At 39.0% G+C, this 24,644-nt stretch overlaps 1 protein-coding gene across 4 annotated transcripts in view; it reads right to left on the bottom strand.

Moving 5' to 3' along the window:
* Positions 1–663: 663 nt before the first annotated feature.
* The window catches only part of LOC124606821 (TIP41-like protein), a 65,988-nt gene continuing 42,007 nt past the window's right edge, over positions 664–24,644 (bottom strand). For 2 of the 4 annotated variants that reach the window (XM_047138889.1, XM_047138890.1), the window contains 2 exons: positions 7,031–7,192; positions 664–1,769 (listed from right to left, as the gene is read on the bottom strand). In XM_047138889.1, coding sequence (XP_046994845.1) covers positions 1,656–1,769; positions 7,031–7,192 — 276 coding nt within the window. In that variant the 3' untranslated portion in view covers positions 664–1,655. The remainder of the gene's footprint in view (positions 1,770–7,030; positions 7,193–24,644) is intronic. The other 2 variants (XR_006978737.1, XR_006978736.1) reach the window with 2 other exon arrangements.

Raw genomic sequence — 24,644 nt, 5'->3', positions numbered from 1 at the left:
CTTCATTTGAATGAACCTAGTTATTTCCATCAGCCACCACACCAAGTAGAGCTTCGCAGTGGCAGGAGATACAGCACGAATCGTTCCAACTTTTACATGTTTACTGGTTCAAATCCGCTGAGTAGAGTGCCTTGGTGTCAAGAAACTTAACCACATAATGTTTGTAAACACTACCGGACAGCCAACATCATGCCAGCATCATTTTTTCACAATGAACATTCTTTCATAATGCGTTAATCATGGGAAAATTATAAATATGTTGACGCAAAATCAGGTGCAAATTAACATTGTGGGCATAGGAAATTTGATGGGACCAATTAAAAATGCCATAAATGGTGGGAAAATGCTAATTCTGGGAACGTAAAAGCCAAATTACACTGTATTCCAGTAACATAAAATTTAATAATATTATTTAGTATAGGCATTGCAGTTTCATTTCTTTTATCTCTCTTATGTTTGGAAAAGGGATGGGTGAATGGAGGGAAGGGATTAATTTTTTTTTAAATGTGTATTTTACTTTTGAACACAGTGTTCTGAATTACTACACTAGGACTGTAGGCCTGTTAGTTTCTCATTCTGACATCACAGTTGCCAAAAATGGAAATATAGATGAATGTTGAAATATGACACTTCTATTAAATTTTAATAAAATAAAAGCACATATTTACTTTTCAAAATTTCACTTTTTTAATGTATATTGATAAAACATGATGTCTGCTTTTACACACACACACACACACACACACACACACACACACACACAAGGTTGGAAATGAGCGCAAAGTACAGTGTCTCACTAATTCTGTGAACACTTGTTCAATGAATACCTATTCTGTTCACAATATATTGTACTGGTTAACAATTTTCATGATGTACACACACACACACACACACACACACACACACACGCGTGCACGTGATGGGAAATGAGCACAAAGTACAGGGTCTCACTAAACATAATGTTTACATAATTTTACAAGTGCGCGCAGGTGATGGGAAATGAGCACAAAGTACAGTGTCTCATTAAACATAATGTTTACATAATTTTACAAATACCTATTCAATATGTACATATTCTGTTATTGTAATGGTTAACAACTTTTTTGACGTCCTCAACAGTGCTCACAAAATTTAATGCTTTCATAATTAATTGAGAATATGACAACTAATTATGATTCTACATATATACTGGTAGATTTCTGAAATAGTAAATACATTATATGGGGTGTAGGAAAGATGTAACAGTTCTCTCATTACAGACAAATGCACAGGCAAAAAACAGGATAAAGAAATGAAACCTACATCATTTCATTAAGTTTGCAGCTCTAGAGAAGCAATATACATCAATTATTCAATTTCCTCAATTCCATGGAATGGATTGATCACTGTTAGTAACATTGACAACAGGTCTCACTGATTATTCAAGGCTTAATCAGTATGAGCCACATGTTTTTACACGAGTTCATAGACTCGATTTCCCTTGCATTTTACATTTTAACTACTGCTAAAAACCATGTACTTGACAATATAAACATACTTCAGCAATATAAAGTACACCAATTATTAAAAAAAACACACACACACACACACACACACACACACACACACACACACACCAAAAATGACAACGTTGGCTTTATCATACATTCTGCAAATTATTTTATTCCTGAAGAACTGCTTTCTGGGAAGCTAAGTTTAGAATAATGAGACTCAATTAATGGAAGAAGTGGTGACACCTCATTTGGTTCTCTGAGGACAGAAGGTGGAACCTGAAAATGAAGACTTTTAGTAATAATTATAAACACTAAAATGAGAAATTATAATATAACAAAAGAAAAGAGAGCATTTAAGTGTTCAACTAACTCAGGGTGGGCCAAGATTTCGGCTCCTGGGACCGAGGGCCAAAGTGCTCAGCCTCATGTCACATCGCCGCCCCCCCCCCCCCCTCACTGCCACACCATGCTATACTACGCTATCTGAGCACAATGGGGTGAAGCGGGGAAAACACTGAACAAGCCGCATTTAAATGGTTAAATGGTAGTACAGTGGAACTGCATATGACCTGGTTTTATATTTCACTACTTTCAACAACAAAGATCACAAACAAAGTAAGTTTTCAGTATTTTTTAATTATTTTTTGCATGCTGAAGACATACAATTTTTATCTAGTACAAACTGTCAGCACACAGAGAAATGCAGGGAATTTCACAGAGTTTCACACTCAAGTTGTCATGTACTCATGACTAATTTACTTTCATAATAAAAAAAAGTCTTTCACACACAAATGTCTATCAAAATATTGTAGCACTTTTGCAGCCTCATGGAGACTATGAAAATCGTATCTGAGAAAAGCAATGTGGACATCCTGGACAGTTTTAACATACAAAGATTTGTAATTAAAACTGGAATTACCTTGTAGGTCAATAAGTTACATCTGCATATGCACATGGGTGCTTTCAAATGAAAAGGCAGAGTCTTGAAAACAGATGTAAGACTGAGAGCATCCTCCTAAAAACCTCTATGAAACTATCAGCGTAATTCTTGCAGGGCCACAATGAATTCTTCAAACCTCACACTTTCTTTAACACCAGTGAGCTTAAGGAACTGGATTGTCTTTGTCACAATGTGTCCCTTCTACAATGTGATTTTCTTTCTAAATGCATCCCTTTCAAATCAGAAGGAAGTTATCTTACAGTGGGCGGCAGTGTGCAGTCAAGTCCACTTAAAATGCAAAGTCTGCAATCCATATCGGATGTTCTAATTTTTGTTCCTGCACTGCTTTTTCCTTCATGAATCCAACAATAGCGAGTTTTAAATTGAAAAATCATTCCAGGAATGCTCCCTTGACTTAACCAACATACTTTGCAGTAGTATATAAAGTTTCCATACTCTTCATTCATTTATGAAAACTTCAAGTGGTCCATGCCTGCAAGATAAACACTAATTGCTCCTTGATCCACAGAACAATGAATCATGTCTGTCGATCATTGTAATTTATTCTTGTTTGATTGTCACGTAAATGTTTAAATTCTTTCTGCATAGTACTATAATGTTGTTTCGTAGTAAATACGCAGTGTCCATTGCTTATTTGAATTCAGAATTCTCATCCATCTCTTCTGTCATTCCTCTTCATTTTAAAAGACTGTAATTTAAGACTGCTAGACTGCCCCTTTCTGTGTAAACAGCCACTTGCCCTGTGAACGTTCTTCATACCATGGACAAACAGGAAAGGGTAAACATCAATGATACCAAGATCTGCTGAACTCACAAGAGTTGTACCGACCACTAAATGCTGCACTGGAGTGCTTTAATGTCTTGCTGTTCTGGCTACTTCTAAGAAGGAGTGAGCAAAGCTGAGTCACAGGCAGGGCCTTGGTGTGCTCACGTTGCGCACGTGAAGTTTGGCATGCCATCGTCAGCCCTGAACTAACTGAAGAGGAAACTTGAACAGGAAAAGAATGTAGACATCATCCACAAGATGACAGAAATGATACTCATTTACATACAACAGACAAACTTTACTGTCTCCTTTAGAATGAATGTAAATGGACTTACTGTTGAACTGAGTGGAAATATTATTCAAAATGCCCAATTCTTTCAACATTTCTAACATTTACTATGTTATGTTGTAGTTATGGTATTCAGTCAGGAAACACATTAAACTTTTTTGGAGAACTTTTTTTTTGCTTCTGCCAATCTGCATACTGTGCCCTCTTTACTTCTTCCACCATCAATTATTTTGCTGCCCAAACAGCAAAACTCATCTACTCTTGTTGTGTCTCATTTCCCAATCTAATTCACTCATTATCACCTGACTTAACTTGACTATATTATCCTTGTTTTATAACTTTTCAAAACACTATGCACTTCACTGAATTAATCTTCCAAGTCCTGATAGTGCCTCTCTTGGGGAAGTTTTTATTTCTTCCCTCTAGAGCTGCAGTTTTATTTCGTAATTATATAAGCAGCCCTTTATGATTTAGGTAGCTTTGTGAAGTTTATTTTGATTTTTAGTGAACTTTCAACAGTGAAAAAAGGAGCTTGAGATTGACTGGCTCTTTGAATAGTTTGCTTCTCCCAAGACCAAGTAAGTACACCTAAACTATGTGCTTTGTCAATGTGGTTCCTGTTTCTGAATCTGATACTGCTGATGACCACATGAATGCGATGCTGTATTGTTTGTGATTGCAGACTATTGGTGCAATTTTGTGAAGTAAACTTTTTATGGTAAGTTTTCTCTAAAGTTCTATGTGGCAGAAAATGTCTTTTTCATCAGCAAGTTTCAATGCTCACTGCTGCAAAGACTATATGTGCCTTGTGAAAATGCAATTTATTTAAGCACACAATGTAATGGTTAATTACAATGTGTAATCTTAATCGTAAGACTGCTTAGAATGTCTATATCTATGCTTTGTTTTTAGCTCAAAGGCAGTGAGAAGGATCAAAGAGTTTACAGTGCATAGACGAACTATGTTCCAGGAAATTCACTATTTATGTACTGTCCACATCACCCTTACTCCTGTACGAGTTAAGTTCAGAAGAGATGAAATTGCTTGGTTGTAAAAAACAGCCATAATGAGGGGTCGCACTTGTGGCACCGATACAGCACAGTAAAGCACTATGTTTGAGTTCGGTATTCGGATATCCGGGTTCATTGATGCTATAAGCTCGATGATGCTTGAAGGGAAGCCTTCAGCTCACTGTCTCCTTCCTGGGTGTTGGCAAGCTGTACTATGAGTAAGTCACATTCCTTCGTGACGGAATCAATGTGAGCTAAAACATCTGTTGGTCTATTCTGCTCACCATCAACATGCTGAATATCTGTAGTAAATTGTGCAATGAAGTCCAAATGTCATAATTGGCATGGTGATGCCTTCCTGACTGCTGATGGAAAGCAAACATAAGGGGATTATGGTCTGTGAGAAGTGTAAAAATTCTACCTTCACACATGTGGCTGATACCTCATCATCAGTAAGGTGTATCCTCATGTTGGAGAATGTGGCCATGGGTAAGCCAAGTGTAGCCAATGCCTGGCCGATGAAGAGCAGTGGATTCCCTGCAAGAAGTGCAAAGGGAAGACTTCCACATGGATGTGGTCTCCTTTACTGCCCTCAGTTTGTTTGGGGAGTCCAGGGCAGATCATTCTGAGTTCCAGACCTCTAACAACTAATGGTGTTGAGGTCCAATTTTGTGACCCCCATTTTCAAAATCGGCATCCTGGTGGCCAACTTTGCCAAATGGTTGACATGTTCATTCCTTGAGATCTCAACATGTCCAGGAGCGCAAACAAAGATTGTTGGCCATCCAGCTTGATGGAGGTCAGCAAGAAGATCCTGGATAGTCTTGACTACTGGGTGATGAGGGTAGCACCAGCCTACAGGTAAAGGCTGCTCAAGGAGTCACTGCAGATTAGAAACATCTTGCCAGTGCAACAATGAGCATGGCAGACGGCTTGTCTGATGGCCACCAATTCAGCAGTGAAGACACTGCATCCATTTGGCAGGGAGCATAGTTCAATGTATCTTGCAGGTGTGTATACATAACCAGTTCATTCATCGACCATTGAGCTATCTGTATACCACTTCCGAATGAGGAAATGCCCTGAGGAGAGCCAGAAACAGGCACCAAAACACCACATTGGGTGAACTGAATCTTTCGATCAAAAGCCAGGAAGAGATCCTAGGTCGGAGAACATGCCATGTGGGTGTACATGATTGCTCCTTGACAAAAGGCAACAGTGGGAGAAGCTGGCTTCAGGGCAGAGATACTGTAGTCAAACTGCAGTTGTGACCCCAGTTCTGGGTCTCTGTTGCAGAAGGTGGATCTCCCTACTAGAAAAAAGGACATGGTAGTTTGGATGCTTAGGGGAGCTGCAATCACTTCTAGCATAATTGAGTAGTAATTGTTGGTGCCTGTTCTGTAGTGGAGGGACCCCAGTCTCCGTGAGTAGGCTGTTCACAGGACTAGTTCTAAAGACTCCTGTTGCAAGTCAGACCCCACAGTGACGTATAGGGTCCAGTAACCGCAATGCTGAGGGCCATACTGAACCATCTGCCAGAGCCCCACAACCAAGAGGAGACATGATCAGGCTTTGTAAAGCTGCAGAAGGGTAGTTTGGTCTGCACGCCAGAGGGGTAGTTTGGTCTGCACGCCAGCTGGTGTTTTCAGGCAGCAAAGTGTATTCATGTGTAGCCAGTAACTTTGCTTAAGTTGGCGAAGATGGGGAAGTCATGTCAGCAGGGCATCGAAGACCAGTCCCAAAAAGTGATAAGTCTCCACCACATCGAGTAATTGGTCACTGAGGTAAAGTTCTGGTTGCAGATCAACAGTACGAAGATGACAGAAGTGCATGACATTAGTCATGGTGGCTGAAAACTGAAAGTCATGCACATTTCAAATGGCACATTGCAGTCCGTATTCAGCATTACTCACACTAAAGAAGCAATAGTAATTTAGTAAATACAAAACTCGTCAGCATACAAGGAGGGCAATAATGAAGACTCTACTGCTGCTGTTAGCTCACTGACGGCCACTGGAGAGAGAGAGAGAGAGAGAGAGAGAGAGAGAGAGAGAGAGAGACTTAATATAGAGCCCTGCAGGGCCCCATTCTCTTGGATATGTGGAGTACTGTGGGACGCACCAACTCTTAAGCTGGAAAGTACGGTGCAACATGACATTTTGGACAAATATTGGAAAGCTGTCTGGATGGCAGACTCCAGGCAGAGAAAATTATCAGCAGTGGAATGGCCTTGGCAAAAACCTTTCTGGGACAGAGCCAGAAGGCCCCAAGTTTCAAAGAGTCAACAATACCACTGGCTCGAGCAACTTACAGCAAACATTGTTGAGAGTAATTAGGGGATAGCTGTCCCACTCTAGGCGATGATTACCCCTTTCTCACCTGGAGATGGGAACTCGCCCTCGCTTCAATATGTTTATTGCATGAGCAGCATATAAAAAATTAACGAATTTTTGTGGAAGTATTCCATATTAACAGAAAGTCACAATCTAAGCACAACTATATAGTACTTACATGTTTTATTTCGGATGCCTGAGCTGCTCTAGATGTATATTCTCTCAGTATAAAATCTGTTCCAAATTCATGATACAGCCGAGTATCATTTGTTCGCAACATGACATTGTCCACCCTCAGGAAGTACCGCAACAAGACAAAGAAACTACTTGGCATTACCCTCTGTAAAAGAAAATATAATTAATATTTAAAATTATTCATGCTTAATCGTGTTTAGTAAAATATTGTATTTTCTGATTTTTACAATTTATGAAAATCAAGAATACCCTGTTAAAGTATTTTATTTGTAAGTCAATGACAAGGCTAAGTTTTATCCTTATCACACCAACTGAAATCTTACTAGGAGGAAACTTAAAAGAATGAGAATTTTATTCTTGTGGAGGCAGAAAGGAGCGGAGCGGGAAAGGGGGGGGGGGGGGGGGGGGGGGGTAGAGGTGCAGGTGAAACAGCACAAAAGTATTTTTATTGCACTTCTGTGCCATCACTAGCCAAATACTAACAAGTTAAGACTGCTCAGATATTTTATTCTTTTTGAGCAAAGTCTATGTAGAGCCATGAAAATCAGAGAAACTGTAATTGTTACTGTTATACAAACCATGATATAGTTTTTTTCCTTATGTATATTAATTTATGTTGCAGAGTTTTCAGAGCAATGTCATATGGCAAGTGATGCAGCAGTGCATCTCACGAATTTGTGCTGCACATGCCTTCCACGGGCTTTCCAGCACTCTGGTCACCCATCTTCAAGTTCTGAAAGCTTCATGAGAAGGATAAGATTCCAAAGGAGGGTTATTCTACGTGAAAATTTTTTTTATGTTATTAATGTTCAGTACTTTGGTACAGTAAGATCAGTGCCAGCTACCAACAGCTGAATAAATCAGTCCACTTTTCATGGATCCTCTTCCTCAGACTAATTTGAATGAGTTAAATGCCAGATACTTTTTCAACAATCATGTCCGTATATATTTGATACAGGTTTGGCTACAAGAAGAGAAATCAGAATCACACTGGTTCCAATCTTTTGTTTGTGTGTGTGTGTGTGTGTGTGTGTGTGTGAAAATAAAGCAAATCTACAACAATCCACGGAGGGGCATCGTACTTGCCTTCCACCATCAGATGACCCTTTGCCAACTTCGGATTGAAAATAAGAGTACCTGACAAAGAAGTCTGCCAAGCATGAACAAGAGAGAAGCTGATTGGAGGTATTGATCCCAACTAAGTGCTAACTAACAGAAAAATAAATAACTTTTAACCTACATTTTGACGATTTGGTGTCTGAGTGCACACTAGGGAACAAACAGTTACCTAATCGACAGCAGTTTGACAATAATGCAGGTGGGGTGGGCCACGTTTGTCCCCAGCAGATGACAGCATGTAAGTTGAAGCCAGTAGGCGAGATCACAGCATCTTATATGGGCATCTACTGATAACAACCAGGCTGACAACAACAGTGAGCAGCATCGCATCACTTCACTTCAGATACAGCAACAATGGTGGAACTGTTTGGAGGTGTTAGCAGAATCACTAGGGCTGAGCAGTGTAGAGTTCATTTGTGTTAAATTTAGTATGTTGCATGTAGAGAAATTTATTCAGTGATAATACTTCGTATTGTAAATGACAATGATTGTAGGTAGTAATGATAATGAGAGAATTTCTAAATTTGTGGAAATAATGAATGATGAATTTAGCCATTTAAATGAAAGGTTAGACAAATTAAATAAAAATATAGACAAAGTAGAAAATAAAATGGATGGAAAATTTTCTCAAATAAGTGTTAATTTTACAAATGAATGCCAGGATGAGACTATCACTGCACAAATAAATGGATGGATGGACCAGTTACGAGAATAGACAAATGTTGTAATAATGCATGAGAGCTATCTTGAGACTGAGGAAAAGGTAGCCAGTGGCTTAGAGGTGGTGGAGGACTTGGAGGTGAAAGTTATTTGTAACAAATTTGAGATGACTATACATGTAGACAGAGAGAGTGATTGGATAGGCAAATAGAGCAGACGATAAATAATATGAAGGAAAATGTTGCTAGAAAGTTAAAGGATCAATTTTCAGAAAAAAAATGATGGTCATTAATCACAGTAAAGGTGGTGGAACTGGGAGGAGGAAGGATTACAGAGAAGAAACATTCAAGAATTTACCACTAGGTGAGGCAAATGATTAAAGACAAGCCTGTCTGTGCTGAATTGTCAGAAAAGGTGGATTCTTATATGTGTTATACAGAGAAAACAAAACTGGACACAGAAACAAAGTATTCATACTGGAAGGTGCCAAAGGTAACTACAATGGGGAACAGTACATGAGAGTCAACTTAAAAGTGACAAATGTAGGGAGGAATGGTATTTTCAGTGTGGGAGGAATCGGAGCCATCACTTTCAGGCATTCGGACCTGAGGGTGACGAATAACCAATGTCATTTTTAAAGCATTTAAAGACTTATTACCTGAAGCATGGACAGATAAATTACAAATTAGATGTGTGTTGAGTCGCTTTGAAGGGGGAGCTGCCCAATGGGTTATGTTATGCATGGATGGTTTTGGAACATATGAGGAATTTGCATTAGCTGTTAACAGTGAACACTGGCTAGAGAAGGTTCAAAAGAAACTGAGGTTGGAATTTTTTAACTTTATGCCTTATGGATTTCAATGGAGGGGATATAAAGATTTTGCTGAATAGCATTTTAACAAAGCAAGACATTTGGATGAACTGATAAAAGAAGATTATTTAGCAGAAATATTAACTTAAGTGGTAGAAGAATAAGATTACTTGCTACACTACACTTTAATTTTTTTTAAATACATTAGTAGGCAAGACTGGACAAAAACTGAAGCATCCCCCTTGTCACCCAATATTATCCTGGCCTCGAAAACATCAACAAATTACTCCGCCAGGGATATGACTTTCTCAAGTCAACCCCTGAAATGAGATCATCCCTTGACAAAATTCTCCCCACACCACCCAGAGTTGCCTTTTGTCGCCCCCCCCCCCCCCCCCTAACCTCCGTAACATCCTTGTTAAATCCTACAATATTCCCAGACTACCTTCTCTACCCAGCGGTTCCTACCCCTGTAACCGACCCCGCTGCAAAACCTGCCCCGTGCATCCCCCCACAACCACCTACTCCAGCCCCGCTACTGGTAAAACATACACAATTCAAGGCAGGGCTACGTGTGAAACTACACATGTCATTTATCAACTGACATGCCTGCACTGCACAGCCTTTTACATCGGCATGACAACAACTAAACTGGCTGAGCGCATGAACGGACACAGACGAACTGTCCGCCTAGGAGATGCACAATACCCAGTAGCGGAGCATGCCCTCCAGCATAATTCGGTAGCGGAGCATGCCCTCCAGCATAATTCTAGGGACCTAGGAACCTGCTACACCGTATGTGCCATTTGGCTTCTCCCACCCAACACCAGTCCCTCTGAACTGTGGAGATGGGAACTTGCACTCCAACACATCCTTTCATTCCGCCATCCCCCTGGACTGAACCTACGTTAAACAACCTCACTCCCATTCACTCTTCAGTCTTCTCCTCTTTCCCTTTCCTCTTTAGCCATTCACACATCTTTTCATCCTACATAGTTGTGTTTATCTTTATACTATATACCTCTTTACTTCTGTATGCATCCTCTTTGGTTTGAAGCTGGCACAGTACCTATCTTTGGCTTCCCTCTGACAACCATGCCTCCATCCTTGCTACCCTCCCTGTTTACCTTTCCCTGTTGCTTCATAACCTGGGTTGTGAGTAACTGAATCCACTTTCCCTTCTTCCCCTTTTTTCCCCTCTCTCCTCCCTGATGAAGGAACAAAGTTCCGAAAGCTAGGAATGTAAATTTTCAGTTCTGTTTTATGTGTATCTATCGGCTGTACTGAGCTGAGGTAAGTACTGGCCAGCCCCTCTATCTCTTTGTTAGTATTTGTTTCACATCTTATATGAGATTTTCCGTTAATCATTTATTGGATTTTCTGGAACACATGGATGTGTTAGAGAGAATGGGGCTTAAGCCACCCATAGGGGAGATGGCCTCTTATGGAAATGATAACCGGAGAACAAATGAAAGGGTTTTATGTATATACACTGAAGTTGTAAGCGAAAATTTGTACCAAGGCCAGGAATCAAATCTAGGTGTTCTGCTTACTATGCAGGTACATTAGCCATTAAGCCACCTTAGCACAGTGGTACACACAACTGCACAGATTACATTGGCATGTCTCTCTCCTCAATCCAAATTCTAACAGTTGCCCCAGTATACTTTAAATCCTCCCTTCATGGCTAACACATCTGCCTAGTAAGCAGGAGGCACAGGTTCAATTCTCGGCCTTGGTACAAATTTTACGTCACCACTTCAGTCTATGTACATAAAATCAAATCTATATGTGACCAGTAAAGTCTCTGAAATTTTGTCATTTTAAATGAAAGGGCGTAAAGAGGAGAACTCAATGAAAGAAGGAATGATAATGGAGGAGTAGAAAATGGAATAGTGGATGGAGGTGGAAAAACTACACAGACAGAAGAGAAGCAAGAAGGAAAACTGGCAGTGTGGGACCAGCCATCAGAGTCCACAGAATAAGTTCCAACAATTAGTGTTAGCATATTAATCAGATGTCATGCAGAAGACAAATTGTGTAATGACGTATTAGAAGAGTCTGAAGACCCACATATAACAGAGTAAACAGGGTGACTGGAGTAATAGAGGGGAGGGTAGCTGATATAATTTTAGATTCAGGCAGTTGAACACATTTAGTAGACCAAGCTGTTATTTGCAGTTGTGGGAGGCAATACACATATTCTGCTTTTTCTGTCTCTGTGATATGGATTATGAGAGTGCTGCCATGAAAGTTATCAAGTCAGAAGCTTTAGTGGTAATGATTGTTGGGGGATATTTCTTTGACTAATCCACATTAGTATTTAGAGATTTGCCAATCCCTGTGATGGGAGCTGATTACATAGTGAGTTCAGAGTTCAAACTGATTTGGAGAAATCACCTTAGTATTTCCGTATGAAGGTTTAACTACAGAAATGACCTAACAAAAGAAATACAAACATGAAATACTAATAACTAGAGCAAGTGTGTATGATTAAGCAGTCAAGAAAATCTGCAAGGTAAAGAGAAATAAAATGGGACAGATGATGAGATGGGGATAGACTACAAGGATATTTCTAAGCTGAACTGTTGGAAGGAAGAGCAGTTGAAGCTACTGTTAAGTAAGCATCATGTACTTTCTCAAAAACCATGTATGATAAAAGCATGCTGTTGTCAGTTGCAATCAAAGCTCTTGTCCCCTTTTTTTGTTATACCTTATTATAATCCCATTGCATACAAAGAGGCTGAGTGTCACGGACAAAAAGAATGAAGTGGGGAATTATTGAAAGGTTAAGTAGTTATTACAGCAATCCTTGTGTGGTGGTGGTGAAAAAGGCAGATTCGTATGTTAGGATGGTGTTAAGATGCTAGAAATCAAAATAAAGTTATAATTATGCAAAGGAACAGACCATACATAATCGAAGAGTTAGTAGTCAAGTTTAAGGTGGTAAAGTATATAAGCACAATGGACTTAATAGATGGGTTTTGGCAAAGTTCACTTGTTGTGGAGTCAAGGCCTTTTACAGCTTTTTACTTGAAAGTCTATATTTTCAATATAGTGTGTACCTTTTTGACTGAACCTACCAATTTCAGTATTCATTCAGGCATTAGCCCAGGCCTTAAGGAATGATTGCAGGGATAAAATTATTTTGTACGTAGATTAAATTTTTGTAATTTTCAAAACATGGGAAGAGGAACTACAAGTATTAGACAGATTTATAACTACGTTACATGAGGAGGCTTTACATTAAAGCTGATGAAGTCACAGTTTGGCAGGGGGGGGAAAAAAAAAAAAAAAAAAAAAAACAAAGTTATTGGGACAAATAATAGACAAAATGGGGATGCATCTGGATCTCACAGAATTACAATCAATTCAAACAGTTTTAAGAAAGGAGTCTGATATTTTAGGGGCATGGGATTGTGTCATCTTTTGTGTTGGGGATAATTTTGTACCATTTTTTACACTTTAATATCACGAACAGTATTTATTTTATTTTTATAGGGGTGGCTACTCTGTAGTTTTGTAGGATTAGTTGACCTGGTATGTGACTGTCAGTTACTTTACCAGCACATCTGGATTTACTTTTTTATATTGATCTGGTCTTCTCAAATCTAGAGGATCTAGTTGCTGACAGTTTTCGGATAGGGAGTGGAGGAAGAATATTCTATAGGATCAATGAACAACACTATCCTCCAGCCCATCAGTGAAGTATGACACTGGGAGGGGAGAGGGCCGTCTTGAGGTTGGGGAGGGGGAGGGGGGGGGGGGAGGGAATCTGTCCTTGGGGTATGTCTCCTGTGCTCCTTTGGCTTCAGTTTCCCTGACTTTCTTACTTTCTTTTTCCTTTCTTACTGCTTCTGACTCAGAGAAACATCAATTTGTTATCTGCTTTCCACAATGCAAATTATCATGAAGAGCTCTTCCTATTCAACTAGTTAAAACATAATTACATTTGTACCAACCCTTAAAAACCCTTACTCAGGGTTTATACGTGGACGACGAAAAAACAATCCCGGATTTTTCCCGGTTAAAAATACACTTTCTCCCGGATGAAAATACACTTTTTCCTTGTTAAGTAAGAGTATACTTTTCCTCAGAACAGTAAAAGTTATCAATCCTTTCAGTGGTTGTGGTCTTACACCGGCGTAGAATTTCCCGGCACTTTAGAAAACTAAACTCAGATGGGAGGGGGGGGGGGGGGGGGGGGGGGGGGGGGACACGTTTTGGAAAGATGTCTGACGTGCAGCAACATGTACACTGCATATTTCGTATTACGAAAGTATAAATTCGAATTCCACCAAACACCGCATGTTACTTTCCGTAGAATTGAAATCAAGATTGCAATGCGCTTTTGTAAGCCAGTCGTAGCTCATGTCAAGCGATCTCGCCAGCCGATGACAGCGGATATTCAGAGCATAGGACACGTGATGTAGTCAGCCAATAGCAACATCACTGTTAAGTAGCGCGAGCACACAAATCGGGAAAGGTAATGGTTTAAATTAATATACATAGTGTTGCTAAAAGAAAAGAAAAGCTTTCACGTACCCTATAATAATATAAGATTAATAAGCTGCAAGAGAAGATAGGCTTTCACACGTAATGTTGATCTTTTTTGCACGTTTCACTTCAAGATACATCACAGAAATGTGCCAGTAAATTATTTAACAACGACATAAATGTCTGACCTTCTGGGCTCGAAAATATTCTAAATGGTTGTTCTCAAAGATTTGAATTCTGAATGAGAGTCAAATGCTCTGTTTTAAGAAATTCATCGGACATTGGTGCACAGAGTTCATCTTGTGTAAAAGGAAATTTACTTTACTTGAAAGTAACGCTTTTCAAACAACCATTCGGAATATTTTCCCGCGACGTTATATTCGTTTCAGTAGTTACGCCAGATGACAAGCGTCGGCGTGCTTGCGCAGCTACGATGACGCAGGAAGCCCGTATGTTCGTACGTGTAAAACATTAAAAGACCTTGCATTATGTCATAAAAGAAACAAGAAGTTAGAGGATGCTCCAAGAGCATGGGGATTTTGTGAACCCTACTAAAACGCTTAATTCGGCTTAAAGTGCACATTCGTATGTCCAGATTCAGATGTACCAGTACTGATTATCTCATAATTGGTTCTTTATTATGGCATAATGCCATACTTGCTAGACGAAGAAAACGTGCACTTGAAATGTAGTGAACAGTTGAAACTAGGCAATAGTGTGGAATTAAACACTTCGTTTCAAATAAATTGACTGCCTCAGCAGAAAAGATTAATTAAAGTCAAATTTCTTTAACAAATCAACAAAGATAACGTCATTGTTCTGCAAGGCGATTAACGCTCGACTGTCATAAAGGTAGAAACAAAATAAAATCTGAAACTAATAACTTATTTTAGCCTTCCATAATTATGAGTATGTATTTTAATTCACTTGATAGCTCCCGACCACAGAATTCCGTTTTGTTTTCATTTGACGTGAGAGCAATAAACGAAGAGGAAACAGCAAAATTACTTAACGTAAATACGGGTCACGTGGAGGCTACAACCTCCCCACTACAACTTAGACTGTTCTGTGCACCAGGTCCGATCTACGATATTTCTGAACTGGGCCAATATTAGATAGTGGCGCTCCCCATCCCTTGAGCGTTTGAGGTAGGACGCAAAAAATTTTAAAAAATCGACTTTTCAACAATATCTTCATATTGTAGCGCACGTCTTTCTTAAGTGTCTGATACATAAAACATATATGATCGAGGCAACGTAAGACACCTTATTAGGTCTTAAGCGTGTCAAAGTGCAGTGCCACGCCACTTCATACAGCATTCTTCTACGGCACGTCACTGTATTTCGCTCCATGGAATTCAAACTTGTAATATTTTGTAATGGATGTCATCAAACCTGTATTGAGTCCAGTGGAAATTAAAATGCCCTGTGGTGCCTCTCCTGATCCCAGTCAACCGGTTTGACATCTTACCTCTCTTTTTTTTTTTTTTTTTTGTTTTTTAAATACTGGGTGGGATTATTTGTGACTGGCAGAACAAGAACTCTTCAGAAAATTTGCAGTCTTAACTGCCTATTAGCTAATAACTTGCTGTTCTGTGTGACATAAAATTATATATAGGATACATAAAACGAGTAAAGACAAGAGACAAGCAAGACAGTACACATTTCTTCAATTCTTAAGTCCTAGTTTTTTTTTTTTTTTTTTTTTTTTTTTTTTTTTTTTTTTTTTTTTTTTTCCCTCTCTAATCTTGCTGCAGCTTTATATGGCGTACTTTCCTTTCTGGGAAAGAATCTATTATGCCATCAAAGTTCGTCAACGTTGTCACTGTCTGCTAGATAAAACGAAATAGGCCTGCCTAGTATTGCAGCAGTTGTTACACACACCAAATAAACGAGACTGTTCTGGCACAAATGGTCATTTTTATAACACGACAGAATATAATTCAGGAAGCACCAATATAAAAAACCCATTAGGCTTACTACAAGCAAAAAGTTTTTTGTTAGGAAATAATTTCACACTTCATTCATACTCTCTAGCTTCAGAAGCATGAGATCGAAAAGTAGTAGTATGTAATTTTTGTATAAATTTGGAATCGTCATATACTTCCATAATTTGTGACAGTCTCCGTTTGTTCTTCTTCCTCGTTCTAACAAACAATCTTGTCATCACTAATTCTGTAACTATTCCTGCCAGTGTCAAAATTTTTCTCTGGTTAACCTCACTAACCCTGCCACAATCATGGGTTTAGTTATCCCGCATTTGTTCTCCGGTTACGCGTTATAAAGAGCTCGTACAACGCGTTTTCTGCGCTACTCCCAGAATAGAACTTTAGCGGCTGCTAGCCGGGGACTGTAGTGTACCGGTCTGGCCAAAAATTTTCTGTCAAAATTTCATTTTCTTGGATACACGGAGAAGACAACACGTAATCTTAGTTGCCTGTTATTCCTGTTAGTCGTTTATTTCCACTCTGGTACCCTGAATCGGTGGAATTCGCTAGTAATTATAACAACACTGATCATTTGCAAACCCAGTCAACCAGTAACAGTTTACAGCGATTGTCATTCACCCTTTCGGCTTTATTCACTCAGCTCATATAGACCCGTCCCCTCTTGTCTGCAAGAAAGTATTTTTCTAGATGCAACGGGGATTGCCCTAGCAGAGACATCACGTACACTATGCACGCATTCAAAAATTAATTTATGATTCATTCGGAAATCAACCTAGAATTTGATCAAAAAAGTTAAAAAACCAACAGGGATGCATTCAAAATCATATGAGTAATCAATAGACCAACGTGCGCTGGGTGCTAGGCGCTTTGTGAAACAAGGTCTTTTTCCTCAATAATATGAATTTGGTGCCCCCCCCCCCTCCCGAAACTGCCACCCGGGACAGACAGTTACCCCTGCTTGCCCCCGCTTCCTAGTTTTGGGCCTGTTGCGCATACGTGAATCTGCCAGCTTAGGTGCACCAGTAAAATTTTTCCGGATAGCATCTGCCTGCTTGCTGCTATTGCTTATACAGCTAACTGCCACACTTCTGTAGCCAGAAGCGGGAGAGGGTACTACTCATACGCGACTCAACTGCACGTGCGCATAAGCTCGCCCGCAACCGCTCAAACGAATCTAATGTAAACAGTTGTGACGTCACGCTCATCGGAGGCAATTTGTTGTTATAAAACATTTCATAGTCTTCCTAAAGCCTTGACACAATTTTGATGTTGGCAGACGCTTGTACGAGCACTGTGTTTTGTTCCTGTATATGGCGCATTTCCTTTTCAACTTAGGTTTTATTTTCGTTTTTTCTCTCGTTCGTGTTTTATTGCTGCAGTATTATTCTGCAGTAGCGAGATACAGTAATATTATTTCTTATAGTATTGGTTCTTACTAGTCAAATTTACAAAAATGTAACCAAAAACTAAAACAATGAAAAATTCCCGGAATTCTAAAAAATCCCCGGGTTTTTCCCGGTTTTCTCCTGGATGAAAAATTCCCGGGTTTTTCCCGGATCTCCCGGGTCGTATACACCCTGTTACTGGAAGCTTCCACAAAAAATACTGACACATGATCAAAGTATTCCAATGGGATTATGTCTCCAGCAACTGTAAAACAATAACCTAAGATTGTTCACATTAAGTATACTGCACCATCATACAGAAAAGTATAAAAAGAGAGAAACTCTTAAGTATGGTGGTGTTAGGAAATCTTGTATGTTGGACTGTGACATATAACACTGCTGCTGACGAAGGATTTAATGGGACTTAACACCTAAGTCATCATCAGTCTCTGCTTCACCACGACCCTCCTTCTTCCCCCCCCCCCCCCCCCCTCCCCACCCCTCCCCCAGGAGCTAAAGTTACAACGTGTATTTTTATGTGATATGGAAAGCTTATAGAGAGCAAAGAGACTAAATGAAGAAAGGGGGAGAGGGACAAGGAGTAATAATGTTAATATTAGTCTATGACACAATTATATTTAGTTATGATTATAAGTGTTAACTTAGTGGTAGCATGATGTATTTTGAATGAAGATGTAGCATGGAGGGCACACATGGTCAAACCTGAATGCCTTAAGACTGAAACCATGGAATGAATTTAAAATAAGGATATGTTCTCTGAAAGTACCCGAGTTGAAAACTCATGTTATCTTTGGACAATTTTTGCTGTAAAACTGTTCTCTCTAGAAGTTACACTGGACAACTGTTATTAAAGCTTTCCCTAAAAGTTGTGCCAGTAGCACTTGTAATAACTCATGTATTACATAGAACGACTGGATTAGGTTAATATTAAGCAAAGCTCATTGAGTTACAATGGCAGCTTGTCTAATGGCACAAAATTAGTTTTATTTCACTTTTGCACCATCTCTGGACAAATACTTGCAAGTTCTTAAATACCTGATTATAATTTATTGTGGTCTGTGCAAAGAAATTAATGTTTACTGTTACAGAAAATATTAGATACGGTTTCTTGTGTATGCATTAATTTGTGTTGCAGACTTTTTGCAGCAATGAGGTGTGGCCGTGAAATGTGGCAATGCATCTTGTTAGTTTGTGACGTGAGGAACGGCACAGAATTTACAGCACTCTGGCCATCCCATTCAATCCAAAGGCTCCACCACAGTTACCAAGAATCATTAGAAAGGTTATTCTGTATGGAAGGATCTTTTTATTATTATTATTATTATTATTATTATTGTTATTGTTGTTGTTTTGTTCAGGACTTGTTTAGTAAGTTATTTACAATCTACCAATGAACGAACAAATAAGCCCAGTTTTCATGTAATTCTCTTTTCTCAAACTGTTAGAATTAATTAATTTACAAACATTATTTTGAAAAAGGTGTTAATGGATATTCAATATGAGTTTGGCGACTAGAGAAGAACTTCAGACACACTTTGAATCTGAGTAATCAAATTATATAAATATTAAAATAATGAGCAATGATCCAAAGAGATGCTTTAATCTTAGTACAAATTAAATACAAAATCACTAGCAAACAATAAAAATGCATTTAACAATAGCACATGCAACAGTAAAATTATTCAATGTTCCACATATTTACTATTGGTAAACTCCCAATGAACTGGAAAGAAATTAATGTCCATACTCCTTTTAACATCATAATATTTATTGCTCATCTTCCCTTTTCATGATCAAGAATTCTTTGAATATTTCTACTGTATATTTTTGTACTCAGAACATACCAATTTTTTCTCATAAGCCTGTTCAAAATGTGAACCTGCAATAGCTCTTTCTGATGAATATTTAACTGCTCTTGCATCTAAATATAGCAGACATAATGTAAAAAAGGGTGTGTTCTTTCAGAATCTCATGAAGGACAGAATAAATGTTATGTATTACACATCCAAAAAACAATGAACTCTCACAAGACCTATTTGTTAACACACTGGAAATAATATACTGGGTTGAAATTTGCATCTATCTCTTGTGCTCATACTATTGACATAAGATATAAGATATCACAGAAAAAGAGTACAGTTGGCAATTTTAATAGTAATTAAAACTGCAACACCAATTCATCTGGGAACAGGTGAGGGGAGGAAGTGGTCATATGTGTTCTTACACATTAGGGTCAATGGACACTTTAAACTGAAATGCTTCTGCCTTGTGTTGGGCTGATACACTTTGTTTCTCACTGCTATTGCACCACACCCTCCACCCAACAGTTGCCTCTCCCTCCATCCTATCACCCATTCCCAATACACATCCCCTCCTCACCTTCTGCGTGCATTGCTCCTCTCTGGCTCTGACCCCCATGCATCACATGCAAAGCACCTGCATCTGACATCCCTCTATCCTGCATTTCTAGCTGCCTGTCTCCGAGTTGCTAGCCACCCACCCCCAACCGCTCTCCAAGCTCCCCACTTCTCTCCTCCTCTACACATCCAACATGACACAAACCCCACCCTAATCTAGTCCACATGCCAAAATACAGCATTGGCACTGTGCATCCAGTGTACTCTATCTTGAGAAATGCTTACTCCAAACAGCTAGGAAGTTTTGTTTCTTTTTTGTGTGTGCCTGTCAATGACTCAATGCTTCTACCTCCTATACTCATCAAGTATTTACACATCACAACTAGTGATGTTTATGCATAATTGTATGCACACAATACTGAAGTACAATATGATAATAGTGACTTTCAATGCAAGATTCTTGAGACTAATTTACAACTCATGACTGACCCATTATGGCCACATCAGATGTTTACAATAAATGAAGAAAGCTTTTCGGATGTTCACCCATACCTGACAGGACACACATCTTGAAACAACACCAATCGCTGGTGGCAACCTCAACTGGATTACAGTGAAATTTTCTACCACCGCAAATTACACAAAATAGAGTACTGTTCTATTGGGATCTGTATCAGACTGATGCTTCTAATTTTACCTAATGCCTTCCTCTTGGAAGCTAGGGAGAAACTACATATCCAGTGGCAGTTCCTACCAGATACAGTTATACGGAGAATATAAATTCAAGAACCCCCATAGTCCAGACATTAACTGGGCTATAGCCTCTTCTTTGGTCAATATATTGTTTCTCTCTTAAAACAAAAAGTACACTGTTTAGTAGCAACATTTGCTCAACAGGAGCAGTTCCTTACTACCCAGTTCACCACATTAACCAGCATAAAAAATACTTTTCATCAGATACTTGGTTCAGGAACATTCTTCTGCTACCCAAAAATGAAAACACCAAATATTAACAATATTTTCTAGGTAATGCTGCACCTGCAGTGGCTATATGCAATTAAATTTACTAATAGGTTCAAAATATTTGTTAAACTACATGTGGGTACTCCCTCCTTCTGTTCCAATCTCCAATGAAAATTATTCTTACACACCCCACCATCTCAGAACAAATCATCACAGTTTATGGTAGGGGAAGTGGAAATCGTGCAAGCTTTCCAGTCACCTTGGACTGAATAAGATGTTAATCACATCTGACTTTTTAAGTACATTATCAGCTATCAGCACTCTAGCCATATGCAGGGCCAAGGAAGTTCATATTTGAACATAATGCAGAAGGTGATCGAGTTGCAGCTGTATGGAACTTTTCTGGACTTTCAATGAATCACATTGTACCAAGTCCTACAACAGAATGAGTGCATGGACCACCTCAGAAAGGACACAATAGTGGCACTTACTTGTCCTTGATTTCAATACATCAAACTATATTGCAGAGGGTGAATAATGCAGAAAGGAGAGAATCATGACGATCGAGGGAGAGACAGTAATGTGCAACCAGCATTGGATACAACTTCCCCAGTCGCTTACCTGGGTAGGTATATTGATTCCCCATACTGATTGTCGCAGTCATCACTAGAACATTATTTAAATTGCATCTTGCAACTGGTATGGTAATAAGTAACTTTGAGGAACAGTATAAGTCATCAGAAATAGAAATTTCCAACTAGTGTTACCACTATATTTACATCAGAAGATGCAATACTTGCGAAGTAATCATGGCCTTTATAAAGAATTGTAATCTAGGTAGATACCAGCAACTGTGTGATCTGTATGTACTAACATAAATTTGTTGAAGTCAATGGATATGCTGGTAATAAGGTGAATTTGGTATGCTCACCATAACATCAAAATTAAATGGTGGTGGTGGTGGTTTTATTTTGCATCAGCTGCTGTGCTACATTACTATATGCCTCCTTCCTCTGTTCATATGTATACTTAAAAAAAATGAAATTCTGGTAATATGCCTTACAGACATAGCTTGTCAAATACAGAAACTTAAGAATTCTTTGATAACAGCCTAGAACTAAGTAATATTTAGGATAAAAATAATTAATTTTCAGAATATCGTGATTTTTCATGTCTGCTGTAGAATGAAAATTTTGCTAGATATAAAAAAGCAACAAAATTATGTATATAGACTTTTGCATTTCTATTAGCCCTCTTCTGAATGTAATTATTATTCATAATACCAAATGATCTAAAATATATGTACAGTAAACTCACATTTATCCAAATCACGTTTATCCAAAATTCGCTTTATACAAACAAATTTTTCTGATTTTCACAGCTCACATTGGCACTGTCTGGTGCATCGTCCAGCTACGTTTTTGGCTAGCTAGACTGACACTTCACAAGTTTCAACTTTCTCCATCTGGAGCCATGCATTTGCTAGTGTTTTTGGCAATCTACTGTTAAGGGAGGGGGGTTACTATCTTTTGGTTCAAAAAATCATTTTTTTTTTAAATTGCATTTTTGCATAAGTGTTTAGAATCCACCCTTGAAACGGTTTTTGCGAATATGGGACGGAAATATTTGTTATTCACGGTTGAACAAAAAAATGCACCTACCTGAAATCGGCCTTTTTCACGCACCAGTTTTTGTTCCCGGGAAATTCGACTTTGTAGCGCAAAAAATGATTCTATGTGCTTGACCATGACTAAAACTGATAAACTGATCAAGGAGCTTATGACGTACTATGGCTTGGCAATCCGACGGAATTTCAATTCGATGGAACAGACGAAGAAGGCAATTTGGGCAACGTATTTCGACAAGCGTTTGACAGATGACCACCCACAACACCAAAATTGTCCAGCTGGGGAAACTAGTTGGTGCTTGGGGGGAAACACACAAAATTGAAATGAAAGTTTGAATGCGTGTGTTTGGAAGTGAGCCCTCAAGCATTTGCATTCTGGTGCGAAGACTGTGGAGATGCGACTTTCCTGGCAGTGAGCTGCTTCAATGAAGGGTATTCAGCAATTCTGAAGACCATGACAGTGTTGGATGTCACCCTGTGATTCTATTTGACGCAGTTTGCTAAGCATTCGGACGACCACCGAATTCAAGTGGCCGAAAAGCGCTTGTCACCGGCCATACGAGCAGCTCTGGAGCAGCGCAGGATAGCCCAGATCGAGCAGAACGCTCTCTATGAGGAAGAGGACCAGGAATAGCAGATTGAACATAAGTTACATTTATATATAGTTGAAACTTCGAAAACGTTTTTCTCAAAATTACTTTTTCTTTATCACGCGGTATGGTAACTTCAAATCTACTGAAACGATTGACATGATTCTTTGTTTTCGATGAAACTAACTAAATTGTCTAGGAGTTGTACCACTTTTATTCCAATCCATCAATTATAAATATTTTTACTTGGCCAATAAAGTCGAAAAATCGACGAAAAAACCCTATTTTTTTCAAATGGCCGCCATTTTGTTTCCTATGGTCCAAATAACTTAAACGAGGTATAACTCCTAGAGAATCTTATATACTTCGCTTATGTCAACTCAATTTTGATTTCAAATGAGCCGGCTGACCTGTGACATACCGCGCATGGAGGTCAACATCGAAATTCTGTTTCGTTCCACTGGCAATTCCGCCTTTGCTCTTCAACATTTCCAGTCAAAAAAAAAAATCAGTTTGTAGAGGAAATATCAATAAACATTTTGACTAAATTCGACGTTGATATCTATAACACATCCCAAGAAAAAAATTCTCAGGGAACATGCTTTTTTCAGGCCAAAGATAGAAAACCTCCCCTTAATCAGTGTCAAAAGTCTTAGTGTCGTCAATTCGTGCGTGTGTTGGTTGCAGTTTTAGCATGTTTCTTGTTCATATCGCATGGCTTCATGCCATTGCCATCTACTGTATTGGAACTCTTTGAAGTGCAGTACGTACAATATTGCTCCATACAGCACAATGTAGCCCCGTCGAAACCAAAAATGAGTTCGGCCTGCTGTCGGTACATGAGAAAAGTCGAGCGTTTAACAGTTTAACAGTGAATATACAACACACTGTTGTGTGGCCGTGTGGGCTTGGGTAGGACAGGGGAGAGAGGGTAGATGTGTTGAATGTTTTCATTCGGTGGCTGCCACAGCCAGATTTCAAAAGTGAAAAGCTTTGTCTCGAGTGTTGTCAAGTCGTGCATCTGTGTGTCTTCAATTTAACATTTCATGCTCGCACTACATGCTTTAAAATGTCCAAAGATAAAAGTGGCCAATAACCAAAAAAGAATCAGTCGAGTGTCAGTAAAAAAAAAAACCACACGCTTAATGTGAATAAGGGCGCGAAACGAAAAAAGAATGTGATCTCATAGGAACAAAAGCTTTGCACTTTGCAGAGAATCGATACTGGTGAGCCACTCACAAAAGTTGCTGTGGATTTGCACGTCAGTAATAGTATGATTACTGATTGGAAGACAAATCGGTCAGAAATTGAGAAATTTTCTTCCATCCAAGCATCAGGCAGCACAATGAAATCTCGAAAAACAATGATAAAAGGTGCACATCCTCAGTTAGAAGAGGCCTTATTTTTGTGGCATGAACAAATAAGAGCCAAAGGTGTACTAGTTTCAGGTCCTCTACTTTGTCAAAAAGGGATGACTTTTTATGAGCTGACTGAAGGAAAGGAGCAAAAATTCCTCTGAAGTGATGGCTGGCTGGATCGGTTCAAGAAGCAGCATGGCATTCGTGAAATTGTCATCACTGGCAAATCATTATCTGGAGATGATGTTGCTTTCGCTGATT

This window comes from Schistocerca americana, chromosome 3 (genome assembly GCF_021461395.2).
Source record: "Schistocerca americana isolate TAMUIC-IGC-003095 chromosome 3, iqSchAmer2.1, whole genome shotgun sequence".
NCBI classification, from domain to species: Eukaryota; Metazoa; Arthropoda; class Insecta; order Orthoptera; family Acrididae; genus Schistocerca; species Schistocerca americana.
The sequence above is the reverse complement of the archived record's forward strand: the minus strand, read 5'-3'. Positions and strand labels throughout refer to the sequence as shown.